Here is a 17,262-nt window from a genome sequence, read left to right as displayed (position 1 = left end):
GTGGTGATTCGTGGTTTACAACACGGATCTGGGACACCTTATGGAGGTGCGACGTAATGCTAAAGCGTTTCCCTCGCATGTACCGCTTAATCGCCACCGATTATTCTTTTTTTTTTCTTTGGCTGAGCTGCGCCTCTCACCTCTTGTTCCATTGCTTCATCACGTTCTCCAGTGCGCGATCTCGGCGGCGGCCGTAGTAGACGACAAACATGTGCGACAACAGCCGCTCGCGGCCGAAATAGAACTCGTGGCCCGGGTAGCTGTGGCAGGCCTTGGTGATCTGGTACGTGGCCGAGGTCCGGTCGGAGAGGATGACCGCCTTGCCGTTCGCCACTTCGTCCAGCACGGCCGGCGAGAACAGCCGTTGGTAGGGGACCCGGAAGCTCGGCTTCAGCTTGCTCGCAACCTGCCGGTCGTGCTCCCTTGGCGAGTGCTGTGTGTGTGTGTGGAACACGATGCCGTGAATAGATGAAGCAATAACGGACACGCGCACACATTTTTTTTTCTGAGTCTTACGATTTCTACCACACGTCTCTCGTACGTACGCAGAGAGAGAGAGAGAGAGAGAGAGAGAGATAGTAGAAGATGAAGGAAATGCAGGGAGTTTAAACAAAGCCTAATTTAACCACCCGATTCGTGGCCAATCCCCCACTGCGGTTATGCACCACACCTACTCAGGAGAACAACAACAACAACAACTAACCGCGCCCGGTTGGTTACCGTAAACGCGGTGAAGCGTAAGTGTTCGGAGATACACAAGCATAGAAAATAAAAAAAAAACATAGAGGCAGTCAGCGCGAGCACGAACTAATGCTGAAAGCTTGGCTAGTTGACTGGTGGCTTTATGGAACACAGTTACAGCTCTAATTAGGACCAATATATAAACGGGAACCACATTTGCATTTTTCTGGTGTTATTAACCGTGCATATAACCACTCGAACCTTCTACACCTGCATTATTTTTATTATGCTTCACTCTTCACTCCGTGTTGCTTTTTTTGTCAGAGCTGTACACATCAAGACTGCTCTGATAACTCTCGCTATGACTGGGCACTTTCATGTGGCGGATACAACGGGATCCTGACTATATTGTAAGCAAGCTACGCCAGAGCTATGTGGTACTCTATGCCTCCGCTATTTTCCCTTTCTTAACTATATTTTCTTTTCGGTTCTTCTTTATTCACTGCATTCCTCAGTCGGTGGAGTTTCGCTTTGAGAAATTGGATAGCTGACGCTTCCGTGGTATATTTTCCCGCTTCCTCGTCATTTTAATAAATAACAACAACCAACCCAATTCCTGGCCCATTTCCCATTGTCGGTGCGGTGCATGTTTCAAAGAAACAACAGCAACAGCAACAACCCTTGCGCCATAAAGCCCCGTATATCATTAACAACATCAAAGACATCAGCAGCAGCAGCCGCAGCAGTACTAGTATTACTTCAGCCCCCAATCATGTGCAGTTGATGATGATGCTGATGATGATCGCAGGCGCGATATCAAAACTTTTTTCACTCGCTTTTTTTTTTTTTACTCGCATGTATGTCGACATTGTATGCGTTCGCGCCGACTTTACTTGACACTGCCGTCATTTTTTTATCAAGAGGCCAGGTGGGACGATCCCGGAGATAGTGCATTATATGGTGCAATAAGGTTAATTTTCTATATTCGCGCTAATTAGACCCGTACTGGTAATTTTAAATGCTCTAAGACTGATTCTCGCTTCTCGTCTCGTATAGACCTGCATTTTAGTATCTGTTGCGACTCGCTAGAACGCTATGAAGGCGCGAAATGGTCGCTTATTTTTTTTTTTTTTTTACGAGGAGGCCAGATATATAGACAGATCCCAGATATGCCAACCCCGTGTGAAGTCGCCTAAGAAGACCTCGTCTTCAATAACGAAACAAACAAGAGAGCAAACTACCACACAGCGCCCGCTGTAGTACCCCGTAAAACGTGCACTCCTCTAATTGGTATAACCGTTTGTGACGATTATTGTGACGCGTTTGAACGCGTTTCGTAACATTTTTTTTTTTTCTTCACCGTCGGCTACAAGATACGCGCTCTCAATTTCGAACAAGTGAGTCGTTATTATGCGATGCGCCTCACCATGTTGATCTGCAGCCTTAGATGGATGGATGTTATGAGCGGCGTCCCCTTTGGAACGGGGCGGTGGGTTGCGCCACTGCCTAATGTCCTACCTAGTTTAAACAAAAAGAAAAAAAGACCTTCAACCGGCTTTTTTTTTTCGCCACCTGGTGTGGTTTACAACAAGTACGTGGCGACGGACTAACTAAAATCGTCTGGAGGGCCGCAGGAAACACTAAAAACAGCGCCGGACGAGTTTAGTCTCGTTTAGAACATGCTCGAGGAGCTGAGCTTGTTTTCCGTACTGATAGGGTTAAAAAATGTAACGATCGAATGGCGTGCCGGGCTGCGAGAGAGGTGCAGGACGAGCGAAACTGCCTGTAAATGACGGACTCACGGCCAGAATCAGGTGATAGCTGGTGCCACGCATGGTGTACGCGTCCACATCTTCGCGGGCGGCCAGCTGGGCGGCCGAGTCGACGCGGTGACCGCTCGGCTGACGCACGGTCAGGGCAGCCTTCATCTCGCCGCTGAAGAAGTTGGTCAGCACCAGCATCGCCAGCCACCAGAAGGCGATCACAATGCGCGCCGACGACTGACGAGGCGTTCGTGGGCTGGCTGCATCGAAGGAGGGGGAGACGACGTCGAAGTCGGACTGAAGCTGAATAGCTTCCTCTTTCGTGGACGTATTTGATTTCCCTATCACTCGTTTTACAATAGACTTGTTAAAAGAAGTCTTTTTTTTTCTTTTCCTCAGTACTATTGGGTCCTTGAATTTACCACCAAGTGATGTAAACGTAACATCGAATGACGTATATCTAACAACGCATGAAAGTGTCGTTTAGTTGGCACTTGCCGATGGCACAAATGACTCGTCAAAAACGTGTTGTAATGTACCAGTGCTCACGAAATGAAACGCGACAGGGAGCATTTAGTAGAACCCTGCATATGTGCAAAGTACTCAAGAGTACTATGTCATGTCGCTAGGAATCTGGCCACCAAAGGTGACTCCGATCTAAGTGTACGCGTCAAAATTACGTCAATGTGTCACGAACTGCAGCCGGTGGAAATGAAAGTATGCGCATTAGTTAGGTCTAAATTGACGCGTTTCAATCCGTGAACACTGTACATGACACTTGTGTTGTATATAGTAATTCGGGGTTTTAATTCGCGCCTCTCCCCTCTATATATTAATGCATATCAAGAAGCTTTGGCCACTGTAGTAACCCCCCTCCTTTCTCTTTTCTTTTTTTAATAGTACAGCCACATTCGCGGCAGTGCAACGGAAGTAACTTTTGATGCTCTTTTCGTTCCTTTTGTTGTGCAGGTGTTTTCTGCGCCGGCCGTTTTCAAACAAGGGTAAGAACTCCCATTCGAGTCAGTTTGCGAGCTGCCTGACGAGATAGTTTCCGCGTTTCACATCTCTTTTTTTGCACAGACGTGTGAACGTATACTTGCATTCCAGAAATAGAATGGCGAATAGTCGGAATACGTTGTTCTTGAAGTCGAACAGGAACTCGTTCTCCGAATTCGGCGCCAGGGATGCGACTAGAGCCATCACGACGAGAGAGCCAAGCAGCGTCAACCAAACCTGGAGAGTTGCGAACGCGAGTATAACAGCACGTAAAATATCCGAAATAGAAGAAAACGGCGTGGAGTTGAACCTAGATTCAATGGAGTGAATATAAACGAGAAGTTTATTTAATTATTTATTTATTTATTTATTTATTTATTTATTTATTTATTTATTTATTTATTTATTTATATATTTATTCATTTATTTATTTATTTATTTTACCTTCAGGGCCAATAGGCATACAGATGGGAGTGCATTGTTATACAAAAAGAAAAACAGTTGAACAAAAAGTGGTCAGTACAGTTAATTCATACAAATGAAGCTCGTAATTATAGTGTACACAGAAATAATTGAACGAAAAAAAGGCAGTCAGTACAGTTCGTACAAATAAAGCTCGCAATTATACAATGTTAGCTAATGCATCATGGAACATGTGACTGTCATTAGCAGTAACAATGTCAATGTTAATTCGTTAAATCGAGAACTTCGTCAAATCGAGCACATTAACACATGCATTTTCTTCTGCATGTGTTTCATTTATGAATGTTCATTGAATTGACTTATCGTATTCTAATCGGCATCTTTTTAACCTGCCAGTCATTTGTCATTCATCTGTTTACGTAATATTTATATGGTACTTTATGCCACCTTTGAATCCGCCAAGTTCAGCAGCTTTTATTACTACAGAGTAAGCAGTTGTGGACTCATTCCAATAGCCATTTCGTTCTGGCGATGTTTTCCGCCGCCGCCACCGCCGTTGTCCGTAGCAGCTATCGCCAGGAATGAGAAAAAAATACAGTTGCAGCCGGAGAGAAACCCGGCCCATCTGCCTGAGAATCAGCTACTCTACCACTGCGCCACGCGAGCTTTTGTTATTCTTTATTACACGGGAGCAGAATCTTCAGCAAATTAAGAAAAACAAGGTATATTACAGAAATTTAAGGCGACTGCAAACACGTTCAAAAGTCCGGAAAGCACGTGCAAGCGTCCACTACGAACGTATGCAACTGATTCCCTGAAGAAACGACCGAGTGCTTCGCAGTGATTCAGTGTACCTGTCGCGCATTCCAGAACTCAAAAGGCTACGTGGTCCACTTGGAATGCGGCGCGCCAGCGCTCGCTAGCTGCTGCGGAAACATGCCCTACACGCGCGTCCTAGCGCGCGAGGAGTCACGTGATGCGAAATACGCGCCGCGTAGCGTCGATACGCGCAAACCTTGTATTGCGAGTGCACTCCACCAGGTGTCACGACATGTAGCAGTTGCATCGTATCTGCCACGTGCCACACGTGCGCCGCACGGTCTCGATACCTGTGTTTACTCTTCGGTACATGTCACCTACTCGCAAGGTACGGACCACTGCTTAAGAAGCGAATCGTAGAGCTACCCGCACGGCTACAACCAGGCAGCGTCGGGCTCAGCAGACCGCTGTACAGAGAGCGGCACAAGCCGCTGCTCGCCGTCGACGGTGGGCGGACAGTTCGGTTCGTTCTCGTGAAGACGGCGCAAAACCCTCCGCGCGAAGTCCCAACGCAAAGGCATGCGACATGTGCGCCTCTAGTGCGCGCTTCCGAAAATGGAGCTCCCATGGAGCCGCTACTCCAGCTTACGCTGTAACTGCGGTGCGTGAGCCTTGCAAGCCCGTGACTTTTTCGCTACCGGTCCTTTTTTTTTTTTTCTCCGGATGTGTCTACGTACCTCCATCCCGAACACTGTGAACGAGCCGGTGATGCTAATCTGGTGCGCCGCGTCTTCGCTGAAGCCGCCCAGGATGACCAGCTCCTCGTAACCGACGGGGTCGCTCGCCTCGGCCAGCACGTTCCGCTCGATAGTGGGCGTGAACAGTGTGAACGCCACGTCGCTTTCCTGGGTTTTTCGAGGAATTCGTAGCGGATTACCAATGGAGCTTCCCAGATGCATTCGCAATTGCTGGAATGAGCACATTAGTGAAGCAGTTCAAAATTAGTGGTTCTTACTATTTCGCCGTTCTTTATTACTTCAAGCTACACTTATTGCTGGCGTTCATTCGCGAAGCACCTATAGTTAAATACATAAAGTTTTGGATTTTACGTGCTCTTAACGGGGTATTATTGGGTAGCACGCCATAATGGAGAACTGCGGATTAATTTAGACCATTAGGGTTTCTCTCAAGTGCGCCTATCTAAGTAGACCAGCGTTCCCGCAATTCACCCCCATCGAAATGCGGCCGCCGCGGCCGGCTTCCAGCACGTGACCTCTAGCTTATTAGCGCAATGCCATTGGCATTAAGCTTCCGCGGCTTATGGGAAGCATCATATTTGAAGCTTCTTGCATATCATGTTTGCCTCCGAAATGCGTAATTACTCAGAATTTTGTTTGCGATGGCAGGTTATATACTTTGCGTATGCGTTGGTCTATATCACATTGTTACATATCATTATCATAATTTTAATATATAAACTTTTTACACAAGTTACAGCGAATGTTTTTAGGCCACCATATTGCCGTGTAGCATATACCCTTTCTCATTTACAACACGATCAACATACCGCACTATTTCTTGGCGCTATGTGGCCGTTACGAGCCCTTGCGCCACAAAACCGTATGTATCATCATCTTCATTTCACATTGCCTGAACCCCCCCCCCCCCCCCATTACGTGTCATATGTCTAATTACGCAATAAAACAAAACAAAGAAGCGGGAAGAGACGGATCGGTGTGCATAAAAATCTCGGAGGCAACTGTCGCGATTCACCAAGTATATGCAATAGATGGCGCAACGATACCCTTATGTTGCATAACACCCGTGCGTTCGTTCGTTCGTTCGTTCGTTCGTTCGTTCGTTCGTTCGTTCGTTCGTTCGTTCGTTCGTTCGTTCGTTCGTTCATGCGTTCGTTCGTTCGTTCATGCGTTCGTGCGTTCGTGCGTTCGTGCGATCGTGCGTTCGTTCGTTCGTGCGTTCGTGCGTTCGTGCGTTCGTGCGTGCGTTCGTGCGTTCGTGCGTGCGTTCGGGCGTTCGTGCGTTCGTGCGTTCGTTCGTTCGTTCGTTCGTTCGTTCGTTCGTTCGTTCGTTCGTTCGTTCGTTCGTTCGTTCGTTCGTTCTATTCACTTACGTTGGCAATCGTCGTCGATGGTTTCTACATAAGGTTTTCTCGAGTGCGTAGCACATTAGGAAGTGTCATATGTTTAATTACGCAATAAAAAAATTAAAATGTGGGAGGAGACGAAATGGCGCCCCCAAAATCCGGAGGCAACCACTGTCCATTCGCCAAGTGCATGTCACACGTGGCGCCACAATACAACTCTGCTGCAAAGCACAGAGCTTAACCGAAGAACACATAGTGTCCACGCCCTGCTAGCTCAACCTAGTCAACGTTCGTTTCAATCGCCGATCACTGACCAAGAGCATGTGGCATCACATTCATGATGACTTGCAACGTGTGAGCCGCGACTGGAGTACTCTCCGCTGTGAGCCGGTGGGTGGCGCTAATGAGCTACGAGCTCGAGAAAAAGTTGAGTGATTTTAGCATACACTAAAGAGGATGAAGGCGAAAGCCTGCGCGCTCACGAGTCATTAAGTAAATTACTTAACATTCTCATTCCAATGCGTTGATAGTTCCTATTACTTGTTTTCTCCCACCAAAAGTCGTGGGTTCGAGTGCTCTAATTATATCTACCTTCATTAAACGTCTTAATTAACTTCTACCTAATTAACACCATAGGTCGTGGGTTCGACTCCCACCAAAGGTCGAGGGCTTGCGTGCTTTTCATTGACTTTATCTTAGTTAACTTCGCCTTAGCTAACACCACAGGTCGTAAGTTCGACTGCCGTCGTTGGTCGTTGGTTTGGCGACACTCTTTGATGGCACCAATTTTTGGAGCCATAACGCCGGGCATCGGATTCTTCGCCCCACGACCCATCTAAGGCTCTCGCCTTAAAATTATGCAGAAACCGTCGACGATGATCGTCAATATAAGCTAACAGCCCGAACGATTGACCTAACGAACGAACGAATGAGCTAAGGAGTGAACGAGAGACTGATTTCGGCGTACACGACGGAAGGCAGACTTACGTTTCTCTGAAGTTCTCCGAGGAAGCCGGTCCAGGTGCCGTTCTGCATCCGAATCCCCCATACGTTGACCGGGGGAATGGTAGTCCTCTGACTGCATGACAAAGTGTTTGTGGCACCTAATTACGCAAAAGAAGTGCTTGCTCGGATGAACATGAAGTACCACCGGCTTCTCGGAAATCGTACGTAGAACATTCCAGATTTAGTTAACTCCCTCTTTGCGCCACGCCTGGACACACTCTGATCTTCCGCACTACATATCGCTCCCGAGTCCTAATAATCAACAACTCGAATTAGGATTGCAAATTGGGCCAATTGGTAACGATCCATCTTGAGCAGCACCAATCGAAACCGAATCGTGGCCCTAGTTGACCTCCGTCAATAAAGGAAGGGCTATGGATCACGGCACCGTGGAACTCCGCACTAAGTGTTTTGTGCTGTGGACAATTGGCGCTTTACCAATCGATTACCAGAAGTAGCAGTGGTATGAAAATTAACTCACCGGCGTCAGTTCCGAACCAAGCGACTCATGCTGACCTTATCCTAATTTGGTACTGGCCCGTGCACGTACTGGTACGAGCCAAACGCTTTGATGCACTCACCATCAAGCACTGGCGTATCCGACCGCCTTCAGATTCATGCCGTGGCTGACAGTATTGAGCACTGACGTTGTTACTAAGGAATTGAGCCCCTTGGTTTCTATTATTCATCAGGGTAATTATAAAAACATACATTGGCTGGGCGCCCAATCCATATTTATAATATACACTCTTCTTTATATACATGCTATACAAACACGTTACTGTTATTAAGGCGAAAGCCTTAAGTGTCTCAAGCTTTGACAAATCGGATGTCCAGCGGTTTCCAAAAATTGACCGTCCGACGTTATGGCACCAAAATTGATGGCAGTTGAACCCATCCACGATTGGTGGCAGTCGGAACCGTGACTGCTGGAAATCGGACCCACGGCCTTTGGTGTTAATTAGGGCAAATTAAGGCACTCAAACCCACGACCTTCGCCTTCATCCTCTTTAGCTTAGGCTAAGAGATGATCAACTCTTTAGCAGCGTACCCCTAAATTGCTGGTCCCAAGAAAATGTTACCAAAATGGTTTCTTCGTTACGGTAACGGCCCATTTCTGGACGCACCTGGTTTTAACTTACTGTGTGGTCTCGCTGCATTTTCAAATCCGTGAGGTTCAATTTCTGCGACGTATTCACTTCTATGCTAACTTTTACCATATTCAAGGCCACTTCTAGTTCAGACTTCCCAAGTGTTTGGACACCCAGACCCAGCCAGAAACGACGCGCCACTGCATGCTTGATGTGGCAGCTAGATTCACACAGTATTTTCTACATGGCAGTTTTAAATGGTGGATGGTGTGATCAGACAGCGGCGAGAGCCAGTGTTGCAGTGCATGTTCTCAGCTCATGGTTCTCTACAGGTGCTCGCTTTTCAAGTCCAACATTCCTGTCCTTGAGATGAACAAAAAAGCGGTGCTACTGCTACACAACATTGTAGGTTTTGAACATCCGTAACTGCTTGAGCGTTACTTCTCGTACTTTCGAACTCAATGCCCGTAGTTACGGGACAATCATGTCTATTTCTCTTTTTCTTTAGGGACAAAATAGCATGCATGAAAAGGTTACCTGACGTTAAACTTCCGTGCTGTATCCCAAAGGAGTTGTACGAGGGACGTAACGTAGAGGTACGTCCTAATGGTACCGTTCGGATAGAAGTCCGCATGAGGAAGATGCTGTTGCGGCATGTATCGGGAAAGAGGGGTGGGAGAAAACGAAACGTTGTATTACTTCACATGCGCCCTTCGTACCATGGGTCGATTCGTCGAATAAATGTGAAATTTCAGACGTTTTCAAATATTTGTCACATTGTTTGAGGCTGAAGCACGGCTGGGCTCGGGATCGAGTACATGCGGTATTGATGGAAGCAATACGTCGGAAACTAAGTGCAAGCAGTAAGAGAATTCGTATAAAGGAAAAATGAGACATCCACCCAAACGTAGCTAAGTGCTACAAAGGAAACCCATACAGGTTCCTCGAAAGAAAAGCTTCGCAGTTGAAGAAATATTCGTCCTGGGCCCGGGACTAGAACCAGGGACCACCGCCTTTCCGGGGCAGCCGCTCTACCATCTGAGCTAACCAGGCGGCTAGCAGATGGCAGGCGAAGTCGAATTTATCAACAACTCAGAAGTTTGACTCAGAAGTGAACAGAATTCGTGTTCTCAAATGTTTCATTGTGTGTGTGTTTTTTGTTTTTGTTTTGCTGGAATGCTTCAGTACAGACCACTGCGTTCAAGACCAAGGTCACAGTATGTCAGGATAGATGCAATAGTAGCGCTAAGATAATTACCTTCTTTTTCTCTTTGTTGAATCTATATATGTTACCACTGCACTAAAATTGCAGACAGGTCAAGCAGCACTGCTTGACCTTGCAAGCAGTTACGACAGTGAATAGCCTACACGCAGTTTGACCAATCCCTTGCAGTGCAACCAAAGTCGCAGATCGTGTCAACCTTTCAGGAAAGAAACGCAGGAGAAAGGATTGACCACAGTCCGCTTCTAATCCCCTTGTGCGTGGCACTAGTTGGACGGGAGGATCACAGATGGATTAGCGAATCACAACGGGCACAATGGAAACGTACACCAACGCTTAGCCTGGCTCCTGTATTTAGATTAGCGGAAGCGAACTAGTTGGACGAGAGGATCACAGATGGATTGGCGAATCGCAACTGGCACAGTGGAAACATGCACCAATGCTTAGCCTGGCTCCTGTGTTTAGATTAGCGGAAGCGATCGGCAGCTCCGATCAAGCACCGCGCGAGTATGATTATAGATCTCAACCTGGTGCTTCTTGATCACTTTTGTGACTGATTACGTCTAACGCAGGTTTTATTGTAACAGCAATCCTATGGACATTCCTGGCGCATTTTTGTCGTCGGCGTCGGCGTGATGTTCCGTATAAAGTACAGGGGCGATAATACCATCGCCGCGCACCGGATGCTGTATGTGCGAGTGAAAGCGTGCGAGAGGAAAGCGTCTCAGTCTCGCGCGCACGCAAGGGAGGAAAGTGAGAAGGAAGCGTGCCGTCTTCCATCCCGCGCTAGGTTCCAGGATCAGAAAAGGAGAGGGGGGCGCCACTGTACTGCGTACTCCGCGGCCACGTACACCGTATGTTGAAAGCGGTTTACGTTGAGGGCAGAGCTCATGCGCTTCAACGGCTCATACCTCTGTGCGTACGGCATCTCAGTTTGCTTTGAAGCAATAAACAGCACGAAGGTCACTTCGCTCGCTGCTGCTGCCGCGCTTCCTCAAGCCAGTGTTTTGGCAGCGAGTGAGTGTCAGCGCTCACCGATCGTAATGTGTTCGTGTTTGCCTGTGCGCACTGACACCATGCTTGTTAATTTAGTTAGACCCGCCGTGGTTGCTTAGTGCCTATGGTGTTGGGCTGCTAAGCACGAGGTCGCGCGATCGAATCCCGCCCGTGGCGGCCGCATTTCGATGGGGGCGAAATTCGAAACCACACCCGTGTTCTTAGATTTAGGTGCAAGTTAAAGAACCCCTGGTTGTCGAAATTATTCCGCATTCCCCCACTACGGCGTACCTCATAATCAGATCGTGGTTATGGCACGTAAAAACCCGTAATTTCTTTTAAGTTTAGTTAATAAGGGAATGTTTGCAAGTTTGTACGCCCTATAAAGCTACTATGCTTACTTTGTATAGCTGTCTATTACTTTGCTATCGCAATCGATGCTTCGCCTTTCGGACGGCAATACGACATCTTAAAGCGACGATTTATTTGCCTAATTCCCGGGTTTGGGGTAGTTGCGCCGGTACCTAGCTGCCTGACTGATGGCAGTTAGGTCGGTCGCTATCTCAGCGGATGTGTTTGCGGATACATATGTGTGCAAAAGTTATATGAATGTGCCCGCGATGATGCTTATATAACACTCGTTAACTTACTATGTATGCGCACGGCTGCTCAGCCTAACCAAAAAAATAACGCCAAAGTCGGTACGCCACCACGGCGCGTAAGCGTGCTTGCTGACCATAAGCAAGGCACAGGAACAAAAGAAAAAAACTACATTGATAAGTGCAGTCAAGATGTTCTTTCACAATGAAAAATACAGCAAATTCTCCTTTGACACATCTGCCTTTAGGAACAGCAGGCTACATCATATACCCTTGCATACAAAAATGAACGAGACATGCCTGTTATCTAATCCACGTCAATAACGCCTGCATGTTTTAACCGCTTGTGACAGCATCTGTATTAAACTCAAATAAAAATGGCACTTTAATGCAATACACAAGAGAGACCGAGAGAGAGAGAGAGAGAGAGAGAAAGAGAGAGAGAGATTTATTGAAAACCCGCGATGTCTTTTAGCGGCATGCCTTTAACAGGTTAGTCTATGTGAATGCGATGATAAATGAAACGATGCAAACAGGACATCCCACATACAATTGACACAAAGGCGCACAAACGACACCAACTGCAACATAAATAAATAAAGTTATCTCGTTGAGACCAGTGTCTCGCAGAAAAGGTAAAAGCTTCTGCCTAGCGCGGACCGCACAGGCTGCACTAGTCCATAGTCCAATGTCCAAGTACCTATATTCCAACTTAGGGTGCGATCCTGGAGTCACATTCAAGGGAGGATATTAGGGTGGTCGTTTCAAGTGTTAAATTGTCGAAATATCAGATTAAGTGCGCCATGTCCTCACGTGCATTACACGCGGGGCACAGTGGCGATCCCGTCGGCTTAATTTCACACAAGAAGCATCTTGTACAGACAAGCGTACAGATGAGTACGGTGCAGACATGCACGATCCTAAACGCTCTGCATTAAAAAAGAGAGATTTGTTTTGTCGCATGCAGGATGACGATGCAAAAGATGGTTCCCGCATCGAAGTCACGTGCACTAACGGTGCACGGTTGGACACGCGGGCAAAGCGCAAAGACAGAGAGCCGTTCTTAAGTACTAGGCTGCGAATGAACTGTGGGCAGCAATTTGTGTAGAAGGATAAATGCATAAGGTATAGCACTAATCACAATCACTTACGTGCATTCCTGTGATTCGCAGCACTGGGCCATCGCTGTTCGACATTGTTGGCTAGGTATCGAAACGATTGAGGGCGGAACGTTATCAATGCGTTGGGAGCAAGAAATATTGCGCCATTCAGTGTCCGCTGTCTCCCGTTACTATAGCGAAGTAGTTGCCCACTCAACGTCTCTTCTGTTACGGGATTGCGTAACCTGTCTTCCGTATACCATCGAGCCTTCTTCCTATTGGAGGTTTCAGTGTGAGTCCTCGCGGCCTCATTCGCTGCTGGCCGATTGGCGTCACTGCGAAGCGGCCTATGAGAAACCCGATGAAACCGGCCGCTATTCTAGTGGAGAGACACTTGACTTCGGCAAAGTTTGCGCATACGAAAAAGGGGCAGGCTCAGAGCCCGGATGGAGCGTGGTTTGCTTGCTCATGCCGATCGATGTTGACGAAGAGGCTTCGCGCTGCGTGCCCCGAAGGAAAACAACGTCATGTCCTCGCCCTAACTAAGGTTCGACGGTTTAATGCGAAGCGTTATATATGGCTCCGAAAGAAACTTCCGGGATCCGGAGGTTTCTTTTTTTTTTTCGGTCAGCCTAAAAAGAACCACTTTAGCCATACCTAGAGTTGCTAGAGAGTGCCTAGTGTATAAAAATATTCGTCATGAGAAATGCATCAGGCAAGTTTCACGTTCCAAATTGCTCTCGTAAATTTTCTAGAACGAATTAAAACTCTCTTTAGAGTAGAAAACGGGCTTTATTTCGGGTAGGGAGTATGGTCGCCTCTTAGGAGTCAGATATCGGCGCTAGGGCTAGTTATAATTCTCCCTAGTGTGCCAAAGTACACTTAGTGGCAATTCGGGGTCGCGGGGTCACCTAGGGGCGCCTGTGCCTTCTTACCGTCAAGGTAGCGCCGGCGCGTCGTCAGCCTCGAAGGCAGCTGGTGGCAGCGCTGCGCATGCGCAAGCGGTGCCACGTGATAGGCGCGGCGCCGCGCAGTAAAGCGAGCGCTGCGCCGAAGCCGCTCGCTAAACCAGCGCACAACAGACGGCATTACGCAATAGCCTTACCGACGAGCAACAAGCTTCGCACATTTACGATAATTCCCGTCAAGGAATTTCGGGTGGCAGGCTGCGTTCTAGCGGCACCTTGTACTACGAGATTTGATTACCACTAGCTACAAATTAATAGATCTCCGCTTCACGAGGCGAACATGCGTCTAGGGCCTAACGCTCTCTTGCTCGATGAGATTTCAATAGGGGGTGTCGCAGGCGCCTGCTTGCACTATAGCGTTCAGCCACACCTAATGTGACAGCCGCTTTGCTTTGCACGCAAATCTGGTGCCTTGTGGTGAAGCACTGACGAGCAGACCTCCGACCTGGTGCTTGGCTACCGCAAAACTGAAAGGCTGGTGAATAGTGTGCACGGTTTATGAAGCGGCACCGTTGTCCGAAGCCGCCTCAAGAATTAACGGGAAACAATGCACCCATCAGCGTTACCAGTAGCGAGAGACTGTAGAATGGACGAAAATTAGCGATATATATACATATTAGGATGTGTTATATGCATAGAATTTAAGCTTCTTTAGGGTTATATTCGACTGCTACGATGTCAAACCCGCCGCAGATTACGTGAACAACACGCACTGACATTAATTTATTAACGCGAAGGCGTTAAGGGTCCCGCGTGTTTAGAAAAAGTTTATTTCGACAAGAGACGATACGAACACTGAGTCATAATCACGGCACAATTCCACCGGGATGATAACATGTAAGAAACGAAACACAGCACGTTTTCAACGTAAGTAATGTCCCGCGTCGCAGAAAATCCGGCGCCTGCGTCGACCGTCATTTCGGCAAAACCATTTCTAACTACGCATACCCAACCACGCAGGCCCTCCATGTAGCGCGAGGAAGTTATTAATCAAATTGAATTTCTCAAGGTAAAATACGTCAGAAAAATCGTAAAGTATGACTTACACACAACTTACAGACATGATAGCGTCCGATTGCAATTTGAATATACTGGAAAACATAAGCATAATTCTTTTACGCGGAAAGCCAAACATAGACCCCTTCTTCAGCGTTTTTAACATTCACACAGCGGCCATGGCCTCCGGGGGTTGCGCGTGCCGGCACGCGCAAATCTCAAAGGCCATAAAGCGGCACGCCTCGGGCCTTGATTTGGAGGAACTGGAGGTTCGCTTGTATCCCAATACAAGAGCTGAACACGTACGCCGCGTCATGTGACCAAGTGTGTTGCTACACTTAGAGTATAAACTATCTTTTTTTGTTGTTGTTAATACCTTTCTTTTGGTTAATACCTTCTGCTTTCTTAATACCTTGTTCAGCCTACTGCTTTTCACGGGACATCCAACAAATACAGAAAGCTGGGCCAAACTGTGTACATAGGTACGCGTATGACTGAATACTGCTGAACACGCATACATCTACCTGTCGGCATAGTTAAAATACATCCGTGAGCACAGTTGCAGCTGCGAGACATTTTTCATCGAGCGCCCACGGACGTATAGCGCCGAATCTGACGTTCATCTGGTCTTCGTGTTTGCACACGTGCATCCGACCTTCCGTAGCATTGTGTATCGATGAACGTAATGAAGTAGGCGACAATGTCCTTTGCGAAGAGTTGTGGCAATAAATCATTTCGAACCCGCATAAGCGGGTACACACATATATTTCAGCTTGTCAGCGAGGAGTCCGCTCCGCTGAGTAATATCGCAAAGCCGACAGGACGTCTAAGAATACTTGCGAAACAATGTTCTTACGTTGACGAGACGGTATTATCCCTGTCGCTGTACATTGTTGTGTGGTTAAACTTGACGTGACTATTTATTTATTTATTTATTTATTTATTTATTTATTTATTTATTTATTTATTTATTTATTCCATGCTACATGAGCTCAATGGGCCCAAGCAGGGTAGGCAAGAAAAAGAAAAGTAGAACTATGCAGAAGTCTAGTCTCCTCAGAGGCTAGTCACTCGTAATGCCATCAACAAAGCATGTAGTCGACTGTGAGCGATTATGACACAAGCGGGCAAAGGAGGGAAACCCGCGATATTTTCATTGTATGCATCTATTACATAAAAGCGGCTCCGTTTCCGCAAATCGGGCACCTGTCCCGTCCGCCCTCGCCGAGCCACCCTTGCAGATCTACCGCACCTCCCGCGGAGTAGTCTCAGGCTGCATCCATCGAGGTGTCACTACTACCTGTCCAAAGTGGAGCTACACCCAAGCTGCCCACGTGGCTAGCACCTATGGACCCATGGTCCGCTCCGTATATACTTGCTAGACTTCATCGGATACAGCCAACCGTACATGTATATACGCAACTTGCACGCACAGAACGTTTTATGCCACAGGGCAAACTTTCGAATAAAAGAAAAAGTATTCTTACAGTCTAACGTCGTTGGGCGAGTCGGTACATGTTTGAAAGCTACGAACGAGCACAAAACAAAACCTGTCCTATGTCCATCCTCATTTCGGATAATTTCACACTCGTTCATATCTTTTAAAGAAGGAAGAAAAGAACTATTCTTACACCCGCATTTGTTGATGAAACAATTAAACACATGCATAAATTTCACTGGAAAAGTCATGCCGTTTAAACAAGCCCTTTATACAAACGATAAGCGATCTCAATGAAAAGTCAAGGACGTAAACGCGACATGCCGGATGTTCGTGCAATTTTTTTTTCAAACCCGAGTGTGGCGGTTGCCACGTGTATTAGCTACACCCGCCCTGGTGGCATATGGTGGCTTTGGCATTGCGATGCTAAGCCCGAAGGCACGGGATCGAATCCCGGCAGCGGCGGCCGAATTCTGATCGGGTTGAAATGAAAAAACAAAAACAAAAAAAACAAAAGAGTTCGTGTATCGTACGCTGGATTCACGTTAAAGGAACCCCATGTGGTCGAAATCAATCCTTGAGTCCCCTCCTATATTGCTTGCCTCATAATCATATCGGGGATTTGCCACGTGAAACCCCATAATTTAAATTTAATTAGCTGGCATGTACCCTTTTAATGGCTCGACGCAATATATTCAAACGTAAAGTGTTACTTTGAAGATTAACGTTTTAATGAGTGCACTAAGTGCCACTTTCTTCAAAGCCCGCTAAATAATTTCGCGTACCTAATTTCTGAGCCATCTGCCATCTGAGCTACACCTGAGGCAGTCAGCGAATGGTCTGCGATACACGTCTTTTTCCTGATTTACTTTGGACTGTTTCATTCGAATGGCAAAAAGATGCTCGACTTTCGTCCTAATATATACATTCCGGCAGTCAACGTCCGGCCAATATTTGTCGTGTAAGCATTCCAGTCATCACTGTTTAAAACAATATTTAAAGAAAAGGCGCAGTTTCGTTGCTGCAAAAAAAAAAAAAATTGTCAGGTTGGAGGTGCTGGGTATCGATCCCAGTACCTCTCGCATGCTAAGCGAGCGCTCTACCATCTGAGCTACACCCCC

At 47.1% G+C, this 17,262-nt stretch overlaps 1 protein-coding gene and 1 non-coding gene across 2 annotated transcripts; both read right to left on the bottom strand.

The window, feature by feature from the left end:
* Window positions 1–3,376: 3,376 nt before the first annotated feature.
* LOC126527501 (probable glutamate receptor) lies at window positions 3,377–9,464 on the bottom strand. The gene is made up of 4 exons (XM_050175331.3): window positions 9,360–9,464; window positions 7,714–7,804; window positions 5,360–5,527; window positions 3,377–3,677 (listed from the first exon to the last, which is right to left on the bottom strand). The coding sequence occupies exons 2-4, from the start codon at window positions 7,759–7,761 to the stop codon at window positions 3,465–3,467; spliced, it is 429 nt and encodes a 142-aa protein (XP_050031288.2). The 5' UTR covers window positions 7,762–7,804; window positions 9,360–9,464; the 3' UTR covers window positions 3,377–3,464.
* A 7,725-nt stretch (window positions 9,465–17,189) lies between these two features.
* Window positions 17,190–17,262, bottom strand: TRNAA-AGC (transfer RNA alanine (anticodon AGC)). Its single transcript has one exon. It is a non-coding gene; the product is annotated as a tRNA-Ala (tRNA).

This window comes from Dermacentor andersoni, chromosome 9, assembly GCF_023375885.2.
Source record: "Dermacentor andersoni chromosome 9, qqDerAnde1_hic_scaffold, whole genome shotgun sequence".
Lineage (NCBI taxonomy): Eukaryota > Metazoa > Arthropoda > Arachnida > Ixodida > Ixodidae > Dermacentor > Dermacentor andersoni.
The sequence above is the reverse complement of the archived record's forward strand: the minus strand, read 5'-3'. Positions and strand labels throughout refer to the sequence as shown.

Excerpts from the sequence above, each read along its gene's own strand:
- LOC126527501 (XM_050175331.3), bottom strand. The coding sequence starts at position 7,761 with ATGCAGAACGGCACCTGGACCGGCTTCCTCGGAGAACTTCAGAGAAAC. Across the intron at positions 5,528-7,713 it reads TCGGAGAACTTCAGAGAAAC|GAAAGCGACGTGGCGTTCAC; the intron begins GTAAGTCTGCCT and ends CGAAAAACCCAG. Across the intron at positions 3,678-5,359 it reads TCACAGTGTTCGGGATGGAG|GTTTGGTTGACGCTGCTTGG; the intron begins GTACGTAGACAC and ends GCAACTCTCCAG.